Source organism: Ahaetulla prasina, chromosome 2 (assembly GCF_028640845.1).
Source record: "Ahaetulla prasina isolate Xishuangbanna chromosome 2, ASM2864084v1, whole genome shotgun sequence".
Taxonomy (NCBI): domain Eukaryota; kingdom Metazoa; phylum Chordata; class Lepidosauria; order Squamata; family Colubridae; genus Ahaetulla; species Ahaetulla prasina.
The window spans coordinates 13,382,743-13,398,755 of NC_080540.1; the positions used below are offsets into that span (position 1 = coordinate 13,382,743).

General features: G+C 45.0%; 1 protein-coding gene across 3 annotated transcripts in view; it reads right to left on the reverse strand.

Annotated features, from left to right (window-relative positions):
* Positions 1–7,159: 7,159 nt before the first annotated feature.
* LOC131192479 (carnitine O-acetyltransferase-like) overlaps positions 7,160–16,013 on the reverse strand; it is a 79,388-nt gene continuing 70,534 nt past the window's right edge. Inside the window, exons 12-15 of one of the 3 annotated variants that reach the window (XR_009153741.1) lie at positions 13,681–13,743; positions 10,299–10,436; positions 7,916–8,596; positions 7,160–7,872 (exon numbers count right to left, since the gene is read on the reverse strand). Coding sequence is in view for 2 of the 3 variants with exons in the window: in XM_058171658.1 (XP_058027641.1) it covers positions 8,372–8,596; positions 10,299–10,436; positions 13,681–13,743 (426 nt within the window). In the remaining variant the exon portion in view is untranslated. Of the gene's footprint in view, positions 8,597–10,298; positions 10,437–13,680; positions 13,744–16,013 lie in introns of all 3 variants that reach the window. The other 2 variants (XM_058171658.1, XM_058171659.1) reach the window with 2 other exon arrangements.

Sequence of the window (16,013 nt, forward strand, 5' to 3'; positions counted from 1 at the left end):
ATTGGACACACAAGGAATTTGTCTTGGTGTATACGCTCTCAGTGTACATAAAAGAAAAGATACCTTCATCAAGGTACAACACTTGTACCTTGAGAGGCTGCTGTGGCTGATATGATAACACTTTTAGACATATATACCGCTTCACAGTGCTTTTACAGCCCTCTCTAAGCGGTGTACAGAGTCAGCCTCTTGCCCCTAACAATCTGGGTCCAAATTTTACTCGCCTCGGAAGGAGGGAAGGCTGAGTCACCTTTGAGCCTGGTGAAAATCGAACTCCTGGCAGCCGGCAGTCAGCAGAAGTAGCCTGCGGTACTGTGTTCTAACCACTGTGCCACCATGGCTCTTATGATGTTGTTCTTGTGGTGGTTAGGCTCCCAGTTCCTGCTTCCTGAACAGGAATGGTTGTAAACCTAATTTTACGCAGCTTCTTTTCTAAAAACTCTACACTACTAACTAGAGCATACAAAACATTTGCCAGATCTATTCTTGAATACAGCTCATCCATCTGGAACCCATACCACATCTCTGACATAAATACAATAGAAAGAGTCCAGAAATATTTTACTAGAAGAGTTCTTCACTCCTCTGAAAACAACAAAATACCTTATACCAACAGACTTGAAATCCTGGGATTAGAAAACTTACAACTCTGTCGACTTCGACATGACCTGTGTTTAATACACAAAATCATCTATTGCAATATCCTTCCTATAAAAGACTACTTCAGCTTCAATCGCAATATTACAAGAGCAAAAAATAGATTCAAGCTAAATGTCAACCGCTTCAAACTTGATTGCAGAAAATATGACTTCTGTAACAGAGTTGTTACTGCTTGGAACTCATTACCTGACTCCATAGTCTCTACTCAAAATCCCAAAATCTTCAACCAAAAACTGTCTACTATTGACCTCACCCCATTCCTGAGAGGGTATAAGGGGCATGCATAAGAGCACAGAAGTGCCTACCGTTCCTGTCCTATTGTTCCCTTCATCATATCAAATTGATATAGTTGATGCATATTTTTTAACATATATGCATATATTTTCTTCAAAATATGTTGTTTTATCTATGACAATTGTTCGTGTATACTGTTGTGACAAAAATAAATAATAATAATAAAAAAATTATCTCAATTAACAGGAGGCTGGGAAAGGAACGATCCTGTAGGGGTAATCCTCAAACATAGGACCACAATGGAGCCCAAAATTTATGTCGTTAAGTGAGAAATTTGTTAGGTGAGTTAGGCCCCAGTTTATGACTTTTCTTGCCCACGCTCTTAAGGGAATTGCTGCAGTTGTTAAATTAATAACACCGTCGTTCAGTGAGTCTGGTTTCCCCATTGACTTTGCTTGTCCGAAGGTCTCAAAAAGGGGATCACGTGACCCTGGGAACCGGCAGCCGTCATAAATATGAACCAGTTGTCAAGCAGCTGAACTTAAATCACCTGATCACAGGAATGCTTACGATGTATCTCCATGGTCACGTGACTTACATTTGGATGCTTGACAACTGAATCAGAGGGCAGGACGAGAAACAATGGATGGAAACTAATCAAGGAGAGAAGCAACCTGGAATTGAAGAGAAACTTCCTAACAGTGAGGACAATTAACCAGTGGAACAGCTTTGCCTTCAGAAGTCGTGGGTGCTCCATCGCTGGAGGTTTTTAAGAAGTAACTTATCTGAAACGATATAGGTTCCCCTGCTTGAGCAGGGGCTCAACTAGAAGACCTCCAAGGTCCCTTCCAGATTCTATTCTATTCCAGGGATGGCCGTGTGCCAAAAGTGGGGGGCCGCGCGGGGGGGGGCGGCGTGTGCAGATGCCCACATCCATAATGCAATCCCCCCCGTGCACCCTGCCCCATGCATGTGCACATGACCCCCCCAATGCTGCTCCACCCCCTGCACTTGCACTCCACCCCCCCACACACACATGCGCACACAACTCCCTCACGCCCCCTTTTTGGGCCTAGCAGGCCTCCCTGAAGCCTCCGGAGGCTGGAAATGGCCCATTTCCAGACTTCCGGTAGGCCTGTTTTTCGCTTTCTCCAGGCTCTGGAAACTTTCCAGTAGCCTGGGGAAGGTGAAAACTGCCTCCCCTGACCTTCCTGAAGCCCTCCAGAGGCTGGAAATGGGCTGTTTTTGACTTCCGGGAGGCCTGTTTTTCACACTCGCGAGCCCTGTACTTATCTGGCATCCAAAACAGGCCATGTGGGGTCTCCTGGGAGGGGAGGGGTGGTGTGGGTGGGGCCAGACAAAAATCAGCTGGCCAGCGCATGCACATGCGCGGTGGAGGTGACCTAGGGCAATGGCTCGCGTGCCCGCAGAGATGGCTCCATAGGTTCGGCATCACAGTTCTATTCAATTCGATTCAATTCCTTTTGCAATCGAGGAAACCCGAATCACTTAACAACCTTGTTAACTCATTTAAGAACTGCAGTGATTTGCTTAACAAAAGTGGTGAGAAAATGGGGCAAAACTCACTTAACAAATTTCTCACCTAGCAACATAAATTTTGGGCTCAATTGTGGTCATAAGTTGAGGACTAGCTGTAATTTAGAAATGCAGCCCCGTTTCCTTTTGAATGGCCTGTTTCCCCATGGTGTTGTCTCCAGGCACCAATTAGTCAGAGATGATTCCTTGAGTCTTCACGGGACATTCTGTCCCCACTTGACTTCATTTGTTTGTTTGTTTTAAAAAAAGTTGCTTCAATTAAAACACTGATAATGAGCGGGAAGCTAACATATTGCAAAGAAAGCTGTAATCAGTAGCCAAGAGGATCCATCTTTGTCCCAGGGGCTGACAACCCTCTGGCAGAGAAGCAGGGGCACCCAGATGGCAAATTCATTTTATTTCCGTTGAAAAACGGTTATAATTAATGGAATGGTGTTAGTTTATTTACTTCCTGTGTATGCAGGGGTGGGCTGCTGGGGGTTCGCAGGGGTTCGGGAGAACCTCTAGCTAAGATTCTGTGCAGTTCGGAGAACCCCCAAATCCCACTCCTGGCTGGCCCCTCCAGGAGTCCCTACGTGGCCCGTTTTGGACGCAGGTAAGTGCAGGGCACATGTGGAGGCTCAGGGAGGGGGGAAAATGGGCCTTAGAAGTTCGGGAAGGCCTCTGGAGGGCCTCCAGAGTCTGGGGAGGCTGCTTTCGCCCTCCTGGAGGCTGGAGAAAAGCCTCCAGAGCCCGGGGAGGGAAACACACACACACACACACACACACACACCGCCATGGTGCAGGAGGCTGACTAGGCCACACCCACCATGGCCACGGCCACCCAGCAACCGAGCAGAGAACCCCTTGCTAAAATTTTTGAAGCCCACCCGTGTGTATGTAAGAATTTGCTCCATGTGCTGGATTTAAAGGTTCCACCCTGGGGTGATACTGAAGGAGCGGGACTGGGAGACCCGGATTCTAGTCCACTTTCAACCACTGGAAACAGAATAACAAGAGTCGGGAAGGGGTCTTGGAAGTCTTCTAGTCTAACCATCTGCTCAGGTGACTAGCATGCATACGCACACCGAAAATCGGAAGCTTACTGGCGCGTGTATGCGCGAGGGGGAACTTCTCTTCTGGTTTCCGGTGCTCCTGTGCGGCGCGCACCCATTTCAGCACTCAGTGCCGAACAGGTTCGCCAACACTGGACCTACAGCATTGTTTTGTTTCATTCTTCTTCGAGAAATGTTCTACTTCCTTAACTGGCTAGTGGAAGCTCCGATTCTCTCCACTTTTAACTTTGTTCCGCGAGGTGCATGAGAATCAGGGTGTGGTAGGGGTGAAGTTGCTGAACGAGGAGTGGGGAGACCCAGGTCATAGTTGTCCCCAAGAGCACAGAAACTCCCTGGGAAACTCTGAGCCAACCTCTCAGCCCAAGATCCAGAATGGTCTACAGATAGTCCTTGACTTATGACAAGGCAGGTAGTCCTCAACGTACGATCACAATTGAGCCCCAATTTTCTGTTGCTAAGTGAGACAGCGGTTAAGTGAATTTTTCCTCCTTTTTACGACCTTTCCTGCCACACTTGTTAAGTGAATCACGGCAGTTGTGAAGTTAGTAATATCTTTTGTGAAGTGAACCTGGCTTCCCCATTGACTTGGCTTGTCAGAAGGTCACAGGACACCGCAACCATCATAAATATGAATCTGTTGCTAAATGTCTTCTGGTTTCTGGTGCTCATGCGCATGCAAAGACCAGCTGGCCGGCACGCATGCGCACACCAAAAACCAGAAGACCAGGTTCCCGGCACACACATGCACACCAGGGAACTTCTGTTCTGGTTTCTGGCGCTCCCGCACACACGTTAACCAGCTGGCCGAACCTGAAAGAGTGACGGGCAATGGCTGGCCATTTCCCGCACGCGTGCCATAGGTTCGCCATCACTGATCTAGACCAGGGGTCTCCAACCTTAGCAACTTTACGACTTGTGGACTTCAACTCCCAGAGCAAAGCTGGCTGAGGAATTCTGGGCGTTGAAGTCCACAAGTCTTAAAGTTGCCAAGGTTGGAGACCCCTGATCTAGACCTCCCTCAGCTGTGGGAACTAGGGGACTCTGGACCTAACCAGCTAGGGGACTCTGGGTATTCACCCACTCTCAGTCCTAATTGAAGAAGTAAATATATATATATAGATATATATAGATATATATAGATATCCCAGAAGGAAGTGGCAAATCACTTCTGCAACGTTACCTAGGAAACGGCATGAACCTCTCCATGCCAAGTTGCCAAGAATCAAGACTGACTTGAAGACATACAAAAAAAAAATTATTAATTTTTTTTTTGGGGGGTGGGGGGATTCTACATCTATCATCATCTCAATTCCAGGCTGTTAACCAAGATACGTTTTAGCAGGTTCTCCCAATAGATTGCAGCAGAAGAGACAGGCTCAATGTCTCTACAAGAGCTTGGGGTTACTCCAAGGATTTGCTCCTGTTTGTTTGTCTTCTAAGAAACACAGCAGAAAAAGTCAGAACAGGACAAAAGCCTTAGGAGAAGTTGAACTGAGGCTCCGTTTATCAGAGCAGAGAGCAGGAACCACACATGCCAGTTCCCCTCAAACATCTCTAGGTGTTGCCTATGGACTTCTATAATTATTATTTTTTTGGGGGGGAGGAAACATTTAACATCATTTAAATTAATGTTGCCAAATCTCATGCAATTTTCTTTGCTCTTACTGGAGCCCTTCCTCTCCTTCAGACGAAAATGCTCAAATTTTGCAGAACCTCAAGCAGCGGGGCCCAATCCAAGAAAAGCTTTGCGAAGTCACAATTTACCTCAGATGACAGACAGGATATTGTTATTATAACCCAGTTCCTAATTGCCATCCTGTGAAGGTCAGAACTACACACTTGTATCCCAGATAGCAATTGCACTTTTAAAGACATATATACCGCTTCCTAGTGCTTTACAGCGGGAGTTCCCAACCTCTGGTCTGTGGGCTGGCACTGGGTCGTGGCATACCAGAAACTGGGCCGTGCAAACAAGCGAAGCCGCATCTGCAGGATGCAGGCAGCATGCAAAACCATGCCGTCTCTGGTCCATGGAAAAACCTCTCTCCACAGAACCAGTCCCTGGTGCCCAATAGGTTGGGGGCTGCTGCCTTACAGCCCTCTCTAAGCGGTTTACAGAGTCAGCCTATTGCCCCCAACAACTTGGCTCCTCATTTTACCAACCTGGAAGAATGGGAGACTTGAGTCAACCTTGAGCAGGTCAGGATCGAACACCTGGCAGTGGGCAGAGTTTGCCTGCAGTAATGCATTCTAATGACTTCACCCCCAGGGCTCTGTTGATGCTTCCATGGGCATCTCTACCCAATTAATCTAGGAGATCTCAAACTGAAAATCAAGATCCCAATAGGAACCCCAAATTGTTTATAAGGGAGGTGCCAGAGAAAATAGAAGAGGGGGAAAAAAGTGCTTCAAAATATGACAAATAAAAAACAAATGGATGTTTTATCTCGTAAAAAAGCCATTAGCTTTTCAGTTAAACTAATGCTTTTCAAAGTGGAGTATAATTACCCTTAATTGGATAAAAGTGACTTTTCTTTGGGTAACGACACACAGACCATATTGCCCAATCGCAACAGGGACATTTAAATCGACTTAAAGATTGTCACATGTACTTTTGTACATGTTGTACACATGTAGACGTGTATATTCGAAAATGCCGAACTTCTCCTCTCAAGGGAAAATGGATGAAATTACCAATGGCGATTAAAATGACATGAAGATCACCCAGTGATATTTTTTTGTATAATACTGTTAGTCCTCAACTTACAACAGTTCATTTAGTGCCCATTCAAAGTCACTAAATGAACAGTTGTATGTTGAAGACTATCTGTTCTGCACTTTAACCACGGCACCAGTGGTAGATTTCAAAATTTTTTACTACCGGTTCTGTGGGTGTGGCATAGCTTGGTGGGCGTGGTTTGGTGGGCATGGCAGGGGAAGGATACTGCAAAATCTCCATTCCCTCCCCAATCCAGGGGAAAGTTACTGCAAAATCCCCATTTCCTCCCAATCAGCTGGGACTTGGGAGGCAGAGAATAGATGGGGGTGGGGCCAGTCAGAATTTTTACTACTGGTTCTTCGAACTACTCAAAATTTCCACTACTGGTTCTCCAGAACTGGTCAGAACCTGCTGAAAACCCACCTCTGCAGTGCACCACCAGGAGTCTTGTACAGATAATCCTTGACTTACGAGTTCATTTAGTGACTGTTCGAAGTTACAACGGCATTAAAAAAATCGACTTTATGATCGTTTTTCACCCTTACGACCGCTGCAGCATCCCCATGGTCACGTGATTTACATTTGGATGCTTGACAACCGATTCATATTTATGACCGTTGCAGGTGTCTCAGGGTCATGTGATCATCTTTTACAACATTCTGACAAGCAAAAGCAATGGGGAAGCCAGATTCACTTAATAACCGTGTGACTAATTTAACACAGTGCAGTGATTCACTTAACAACTGTGCCAAGAAAAATCGTAAAATGGGGCAAAACTCAACGAATTTCCCACTTAGCAACATAAATTCTGGGCTCAATTGTGGTCGTAATTCAAGGATTACCTGCACAGTCTTCAAAGATTTGACCACTCATTCAGTGACTGTTTGAAGTTATGACGGTGCTGAAAGGAAGGGCTTAGGGACCAGTCGCCAAAGTCTGATAAGGCTTTTTGATAAGCGGTTTTGGATAATGAAGGGAAAAGCTCAGGAAACATAAAGAGTTATACAATCTTGGCAGGAAGAAATTCACGTAATTCATAGAGATCCCACTTTAATGGATTTGCGAATGAATGACAGCTGAAGTTTTCCTTCTTCAATTTTCGGTAATCAATCACACACCCCCATAATTTACCATCATTGATTTTGCCAGCATTAAAAATCTAAAATAAAATTAAAATGTCAATGGAAATCTTTCTTCCTGGATCCTGCAATCCTAAATAAGAAACTTGATAGTGATCGACTTTTTTAAAGCTACGTTGACAGACTGGAAAATGCCAAAAGTCATGGCTCCTCACATCCTCCCATTGTAATCTTGCAAAGTTTAAGAATCTCTTTTTGATACAGATGATTTTAACTGTGATGCCTTTTATTTCTTTTGCCAAACCTCACCCCAATGAAAGCAATTTCTTTTAAGGAGTGGGAGACCCAGAAATCAATTCAGCGTTTCAGAAGGTCATCCTACCCGAAACGTTTGAGAACCCCTGGGAAAAAGCATGTAAGGCAGGGGTCCCCATGGGCAGTGAACCAGTACCGGGCCTTGGCCCATTAGAAACTGGGCCACACAAGTGAGTGAAGTTTCATCTGCACATGCGCAGGAGCTAGGTAGCTTGGGAAACTATGCCCGCCCCCACCCCAGTCCTTTGGGCACCTAGGACTAGGTACCAGTCCTAGGTGCCCAAAAAATAAGGCACAATGTGAACATGAATCACAATCATAGTTCACTATGCTGTAAACGCCAGTTTGGAATGGACCTGCAACTCAGTCATAATTTTTTTTAAAAAAAAAAATATTTCACTGATCTAAAACAAGAAATTAACTCAGCACCTTTCCTGTGAGATATATACTGTATATATATATATATATTTTCAATGTCTTTATTCTGGAAATAAATTAGGATCTGATCTTGCTTTTAGAAGATGTATGTATATATTCATATAAAGACAGCCGCTTCCCCACAAATCCTGTTAAGGGCTAGCAAGAGGACATTACGGATTAGGAGTGCTGAAGGATGCCGCATCCCAAATTTTGGCCCAAAGGAAGGAAGGGAGAGATTGGGGATTTCTCAATGAAGACGGGTCATCTGTTGGCCAAACTAGAGAGACGCCCTTCAGTCACATTGAAGTCTGAAGCGAAGTTCAAAATATTTCTCAGAGTCTTTCAGGCTGGCCCTCTCCAAAGTTCCCCAACAAGGCCCCCACATCAGCCAGGGCGTTCTGGATGTTTCCGGCTAAGTAAGTGGCATTGGTTTCCTCACAGCAGTTGAAGGCGGTGACGGCAAAATTAACGTGGGTAGGCAAAGGGTTGTAGCAAACAGCGTAGCCGTCAGGCACAAGGGGCCCGTAACACATGATGCAGTCCGTGCGGCAAGCAACCTGAAAGACAAAAGGAAAGCAGGATCAAAAAAACATCTGAATACAGGTAGTCCTCCAACTTACGACCACAATTGAGCCCAACATTTTGTTGTGGTCCATCAGCAGCCTATGGACCTGGCAACAGAGTCAGACAGCGATGAGGCTGAGGTGAGGCCAGGGCCATCGAGAAGTGAGGTGAGGACTCCAGAGCCTGATAGTAGTGAGGCAGAGGAACAGGAGGAGCCTGTTCCTAATGCATGCATGAGAAGAGCTGCCAGAAGGCAAGAGCAGCTCAGGCAAAAAGGACGACTTGGGAGTAGGGCCAAGAGATGATTGGCCCCTCCCATAAGGCTTAAAACAGACCAGCAACGGCGTTTGAGCTTTGCTGGAAAACAACGTTGTAGCTGCATCTTCTCCTTCGTCTTCTGCTTCGTCTATGTCTTTGTTTTTGTGGCTTCTGGACGTTTGCCAGGAAGGGCCTTTGGCAGTTTGGACCAAGGTTTGCGAGATAACTGAGGAATTTGTGTTGGGAGGCATTTGTTTTACTTTTGAGTTGAACGGATGCTGGGAATGAAGTAATTCCCAGCTGTTCAAATAAAGTTTGTTTGTTTTTCCACGGACTAAGTTTATTACTACCTACTTGGGCCTGAGTCACAACACATTTCTGTTGTTAAGTGAAACATCTATTAAGTATATGAAAGCTATGATAAAGGGACTATGTACTTGATGCTACATGTATTGACAGCAGCGAGAATTGTATTTGCACCATATTAGAAAAATGAGAACACCCCACCGGATGAAAGTATTAATTCGGAAAATATTGGACTTTGCAGAGATGGATAGATTAACATTGAAAATAAGAGATAAAGGAGATACAGAGTACTATTCAATGTGGAATAGGTTTTATCAATGGTTAGAGATAAGAGGTAGAAGTTAGATTATTGTTATATGTATGTAAAATGTGAATGTTGCCTATAATTATAAGCATGTTAGTACAATTAATATGATCATAAAAAGTTAATATAATTATAAATATTCTTATAATTATTATGCATATTATTATTATCACTATCAGTATATCTGTTATTTTCTTTTTTTGTAAAATGAAATGTCTGGAAAATACACTGCCTTCAAAATATTTATATATAAATAAAAAATTGACTGCAAAAAAAAACATTTATTAAGTGAGTTTTGCCCCATTTTACAACTTTTCTTGCCACAGTTGTTAAGTGAATCATTGAGTTGTCAAGTTAGAAACGTGGTTGTTCAATGAATCTGGCTTCCCCACTGACTGCTGGTCAGAAGGTCCCAAAAGGTGATCACATGATTGCAACCGTCATACATATGAGTTCAGCTGCCAAGCGTCTGAATTTTGATCACGTGACCATGGGGAGATCTGCAACGGTCGTAAGTGTGAAAAATGGACATAAGTCCCTTTCCCCCCCCAATCCTGTTAAAAACAAGGAATCTCTTCCTGAGCTATTTTTCTCAGCAGCCTTATCTCACAATTGCTTCCTGAAACTGACCGGGCCTTAATCAGTTTCACATTGGCTTTTGTTGTGGGGAAAATGAATGTTTTATTAGCATTTATTATCATTGTATTTGCCAATGGTCACTATCTAAGGCAGTCAACAAACAGGGACTACCTGTACGGAGAATATCATAACCTGAGTAATACAGGTATAGAGCAAAGAAGTACAAATTTGGAGCCGCCTGTCCATACCTGTCCTGTGGAGAGTTTCCAGTATGAAGCCATGGTGTAGGAAATATCCATAAAAAGCTCAGGCACATGGAAGCCATCCGCTATGGCCTCCATTTTCAGTCCAAGCAAATGGCAGTCGATGCCTTGTCCATCCAGAGCCTGAAAGACATCGCATAAAATCAGCTATCCCTGGAAGGTGTTTTGAACTCGTATATGCTCAACACACTAAATCGTGTGTGTGTGTGTGTGTGTGTGTGTGTGTGTGTGTGTGTGTGTGTGTGTGTGTGTCCAAACTTGCCAACTTTTAAGATTTGTGGACTTCAACTCCCAGAATTCAACTTTCATGGCTGGCTGAGGAATGCTGGAGGTTGAAGTCCACAAATCTTAAAAAGTTGCCAAGTTTGGAGATCCCTGGTTTAAACCAAGTTTATTAACAACCTGATGTTTTTATACAGTATGTTAAGCCAAAGGGAAATGGGCTTTTTTTTTTTTTTTGCCAGAAACTGAAGGGTGTCATGCCCCTGTTGGAGTCTGAATCCGAAGGAGAAGAGGAATGGCTGACAGAGAGCGAGAGAGTGAATCCACTTGCTGTGGAAAAAACTGGGGAAGAGCAAAGTCAGGCTGGGCAGAGCAGGGGAGAGGTAGAACAAGGGAGAGGGGGTTCAGATGAAGACCAAGGCCCACCCCCTCCTCATCCTAGGCAGCGCAGGGAGGAACAGAGAAGAGAGCAACGTGGGTTGCGTGGCCTACAAGGGAGGAAAGGGACCTGATCCTCTTTACAAGGCACAGGTGCTGATGGAGTTTAAAAGGAGAGGCAAATGGGAGGGGCGTTTGTCAGGAACAAATGCCGAGTTTATCTGGTGTTTCTTTGAATCCTGGCATTCTCCCAACTGGTTTGATTTATTGCCGTGCTACTTTACTTGTGGAATTCCTTATTTTGCTTGCCCTGCCGGATTAATTACCTTGTCTTGCCTTTGGATTTTTAGTTGAAAGTTTTCTGTTTACAACATTTGGGACTGAAGTATTGCCAGCCAAAGACTATTACAGGTTGGTGGAAGAGCTCTCTCCAGGCCGGAGAGTTGAAAGGAACATTGGAGGCACAGTTGGTGATAATAAAGGGACTCATAACTGGTTCTCTGGCTGGGTTGCCTTTGTGTCATGCCCTGGGTCATCACAAAGGGGAAAAAAACAACCCCGCTGCAAATCATGGTCACGTGACCACAGAACATTGCAAACGGCCATGAATGCAAACTTTGAATGGCCACTAGCCTTTCCTGTCATTAAGGAAAGACTACCTAAAGCTTTTGCCCATTCAGTGAAATTCAGGAGGTTCGGTATGTTTTGAAGCCCTTCAAGAAAGCAGTTACTCATCTAGACCAGGGGTGTCAAACTTGATTTCATTGAGGGCTGCATCAGGGTTGTGTTTGCCCTGGGGACCAGGATAGGTATGGCCAGGGTGGGCGTGGCCAGCTTGATGTCACTCATGTCGGGACACCTCTGGTGGCCCGTGGTGCCTCTGTCAGCAAAAACGGACTGCTGATCTCCTTTTTCGGCTGGGACGGCCTCCTGCATTCCTCTGCCAGTGAAAATGGAGCTACATTTTCGGCCATCCCAGCTGAAAATGGAGATTGGCAGCCCGTTTTCGTTGGCAGAGGCACCACGGCCCAGTCCTTCGCTGTTTCCAGAGCGGTCTGTGGGCCAGATCTAAGCACCCCACAGGCCAGATCTGGCCAATGGGCCTTGAGTTTGATACCCCTGATCTAGACGTAGGAAGTACATCAAGGGTGAATTCTGAACTGGTTTACTACTGGTTCGCTGGCGGTGCCTGTGCGCTGCGCATCAAATGAGAGCCAAAAGGAGGCATGGGATAAGTAGAACAGTGTGCGGGGGGGGGGGGAGGATCAACTGTGGCACACAATCTTTTTTTTTACTTTTAAAAGCATTTTTTTACAACCTAGTTGGCTGAATAGGTTGTGTAAAAAAATGCTTTTAAAAGTTAAAAAGAAGAAGGTCTGAGGATCATGTGGCTCAGCTGTGATCGTCAGAGCCTTTTTTTTACCTTTTAAAAGCGTTTTTTAAAAGAAGCAGCAAACAGGCGATTGAGTGGGCATGGGTGGGTGGGGGCAGGGATTTTTGCTACTGGTTCTCCGAACCACCCACCGCCATCGTTACCAGTTCAGCCAATTCGGTCCGAACCAGGAGCATTTCACCTCTGAAGTACACTCCCTCTATTGCGGCACCTAACCTCTGGAACAGCAACCTCTGATATGTATATGGCTCCTACCTTGATGGTGTTCCAAAAGTCTTTGAAAACCATGTTGTTTTCCCAGGGCTTGGGGCACAGTGCTGACTGAGCCCACATGGAACATTTTAACATTTGTTGCTTATTTTTCTTGTTCTCGCTTTTCTTCAATATGAGCCACCCAGAGTTATTTAAAGTTGGCACCCTCTGAACCAGTGCTTCTCGTCCTTGGCAACTTTAAGATGAATGAACTTCAATTCCCAGAATTTTCTAACCAACATGGCTGACCGGGAGGTGGAAGGGGAATTCTGGGAGTTGAAATCCACATTTGTTAAAAGTTGCTAAAGTTGAGAAACACAGCTCTAAACTGGTAAATAAATACTTCATTAATAAATAAATGACTAAACCTCCCATCATTTATTCCATTTTCCTTACCCAAAAAATATTGCTGTCATTCATTGTCTCAAAGAAGGTGACATTCCACATGTTTAAGGTTCTAAAATTATTTCTGCAGAACAAGGCCAATTCGGAAGATTTGAGGGTCAGCAATTCATATCAGAGCATCGCGTGGTGGTTAAAGGTGCTGGGCTAAAAACAGGGAAAACTTTACATTCTAGTTTTACCTTGTGCATAAAATAAGAGATGTGGTGGGTGGCTCAGTGGTTAGGACGGTGAATCTTAAGACTGTTGAAGGTCTATAGCTCGGCAGTTCAAGACCCGAGTGCCACGAGACAGAGTGAGCTCCCGTCACTTGTCCCAGTTCCCACCAACTTAGCAGTCTGAAAGCTTGCATATGCAAGTAGATGAATAGGTACCACATAGAAGCATGTGGGGAAAGTAACAACGTTCCATGTTTTGCCATATGCTCTGCGCTGCAGCGTTATGTTATGCTGGTCACATGACCGTGGAAACTTCTTTGGACAGTGCTGGCTCTTTGGCTTAAGAAACGGAGATGAGCACCGCCCAAAAAGTCAGTCACAACTAGTAGGGTAAAACTCTGAGGGTGTGAAACCAATTGGTTGACTTCAGTCCAGTCACTTTTTTCTCAGCCGTAAGAAGAGAGCAATGGCAAGCCAAGGAAAATGTTGCCAACTTCAAGGCTGAGTTGAAGATATTAAAAACAAATATTCCTACCCAACACGCTCCAGGGAGATAAGTTACCTGCTCTGTCAGGGTGCTGTGGAATTCAACTGCTTGTTTCAGGAGAGATAATCTTTCAGGGGCCTAGTGAAGAAAAAGAGAGGTGGATTTTAGATACCAGAAGAGGCCTGCAAGACACAGGAACCTTCAGAAAATACACCCTGAAGAATGTTCCAAGAACCCATTGAAAGTCTCACAGCTAACGTGAATTATAACCACAATGTAGCTGGACATTTCTTTTTTTTTTTTTGTTTTTTTTTTTTTTTTGTTCAAAAAGTTTTTATTGGTCAAAAAAGGTTTATACAAATACATATCAGGTATGGTAAATTTTCATTTTTCTTATGCAAGATAAGAATTTTGCTCAAATTTTTAACACATACAACAGCCATATGGCAAGCAGGTGACACGAAGTAGCTAAGTTTACAAATCTTACATACGCAATAAAGAAGGGTCAAGAATAAACAGAATATCATACAAAAGAGAATAAGGAAAACCAACACAATACCAAATATCTTTATCACTTCCTAGTTTTGGATCTCAGAACTCTGGGTTCAGCCTGACCCAACTCCAGGGCCACAACAGCGGCAGCCGCCTCCGCCCCATGGTCTATAACCTCCCCTTCTTCAATTCCTGGGTCATCTAATTCCAGGAGGGCTTTGTGTTCCTCCACGTAGGCCGTAGCCTCCGCAATTGTACTAATTTTTTTCGTAATGCCCTCCCGGAAAATCATCAATCCCTCTGGCATCAGCCATCTGAAGCCTACTCCCTTCTGGTACAATTTGCTTGACAAAAAGTAATATTTCTTTCTCATTTCACGTACCTGTCTGGGAATCTGCCTCAGAATGGCTATCTCCCTGCCCCTATAAGTCAGTGCCCCACTCCTATGTTTTCTAAGAATTTCATCCAGGGGCAACGGTCGTCTGGAGGCTTCTCCTGCCCCCAGTGCCCGAATCCGGCCGCCGCCGAGGCCCCCAGGGGCCAGGTGTTCCGAAAAAGGACACCTGCCGCACGGACGGCTCGCCAGGGGTCTCCCAGCCGACATACAGGACTGGGGGACCGATGCTGGCGCGTCCTAGGCTCGGCGGGGTTTGAGGCCACGGCCACGGCCATTACTTTGGTCGTCGCCTGGGCGCTGTGCCCGTGACACCGGGGCTTTGGATTTATAACTGCAGCAGCCTGGTGGTGAACAGGGAACGGAGAAGAATTGAGGAATGGAGAAGGGAAGGGGATATCGGTAAACGCGAGTGGAGTGCTCCGGAGTGCGGGGGGGTTTTTCTCCCCTGCGGCTGGAAGGAGCACGAGTCATTCTGGAGAGAGGAGAACTTAAAATAAGAAGATTACCGGTTTTGTGGAGCTCTGGAGAGAAGAGGTGATGGAGAAATTTAGGAGGGAGGGTTTGAGGCCCCCCTCCCTCTGGGGAACAGTGGTGGCGTCCAGCTTCCGCCTTCACTATGAGAATCTTGATGACATCACTTCCCTTCGGCTTCCTGGTTGACTAACTGTACTCTGGACTCGTTGCTCCTGTGAGTGCCCCCTGGTGGATCCGGAGGAAATTACAAGGATACTGTGCTTGCCTGAGGATTTTGAATTTTTTTTTTTAAATGGCAAAGGTCAGAGACCAACTGCTGGAGAGATGGAGAATGCTGGAAAAGTTATCCAATATGGACAAGAAACTGGATGATTTGCAAAGAGGCCAAACGGAAATAAGAGCAGAAATTGTGACTATCCAAAAGGATTTAAAGGATACTCAACAAGTCTCAGCAGAAAACAAGCAGAAAGTGGAAGGTCTGGAGGGTGAGATGCGGGCAGTGCAGAAAAGAGAGGAGACGACAGGCAATGCTGTGCTTGGACTACAGATGGATAAAATGTCTTATTTCCTTAGGTTTCAAAATTTGGAAGAAGTGGACCAAGAAGATTTGAGAGATGTTGTGACTAAATTGTTGGGAGAATTTCTTGGGAGAGGTGTTGATTTCATGAATTGGGATGTGGATCGAGTTTATAGAGTTAATTCACAATATGCACGCACGCATGCAGTTCCCAGAGAGGTTCATGTCAAATTTGTGAGAAGAGAGACGATAGCTGGACATTTCTGTTGGTAAGTGAGACATTTGTTAAGTGAATTCTGCCTCATTTCTTGGCACAGTTGCTAAATGAATCACCGCAGTTGGTAAGTTAGTAACCGATCGTTAAGTGAATCTGGTTCCCCAATTGACTTCTCAAAGGATCACAAAAGGTGACCACAGGATCTTGGCACACAGCAATGGTTCTAAACAGGAACCAAGTGACAGGCATCTGGATTTTGATCACGTGATTATGGAGAATGCTGCAAAGGTCGTAAGTGTGAAAAATGGTTA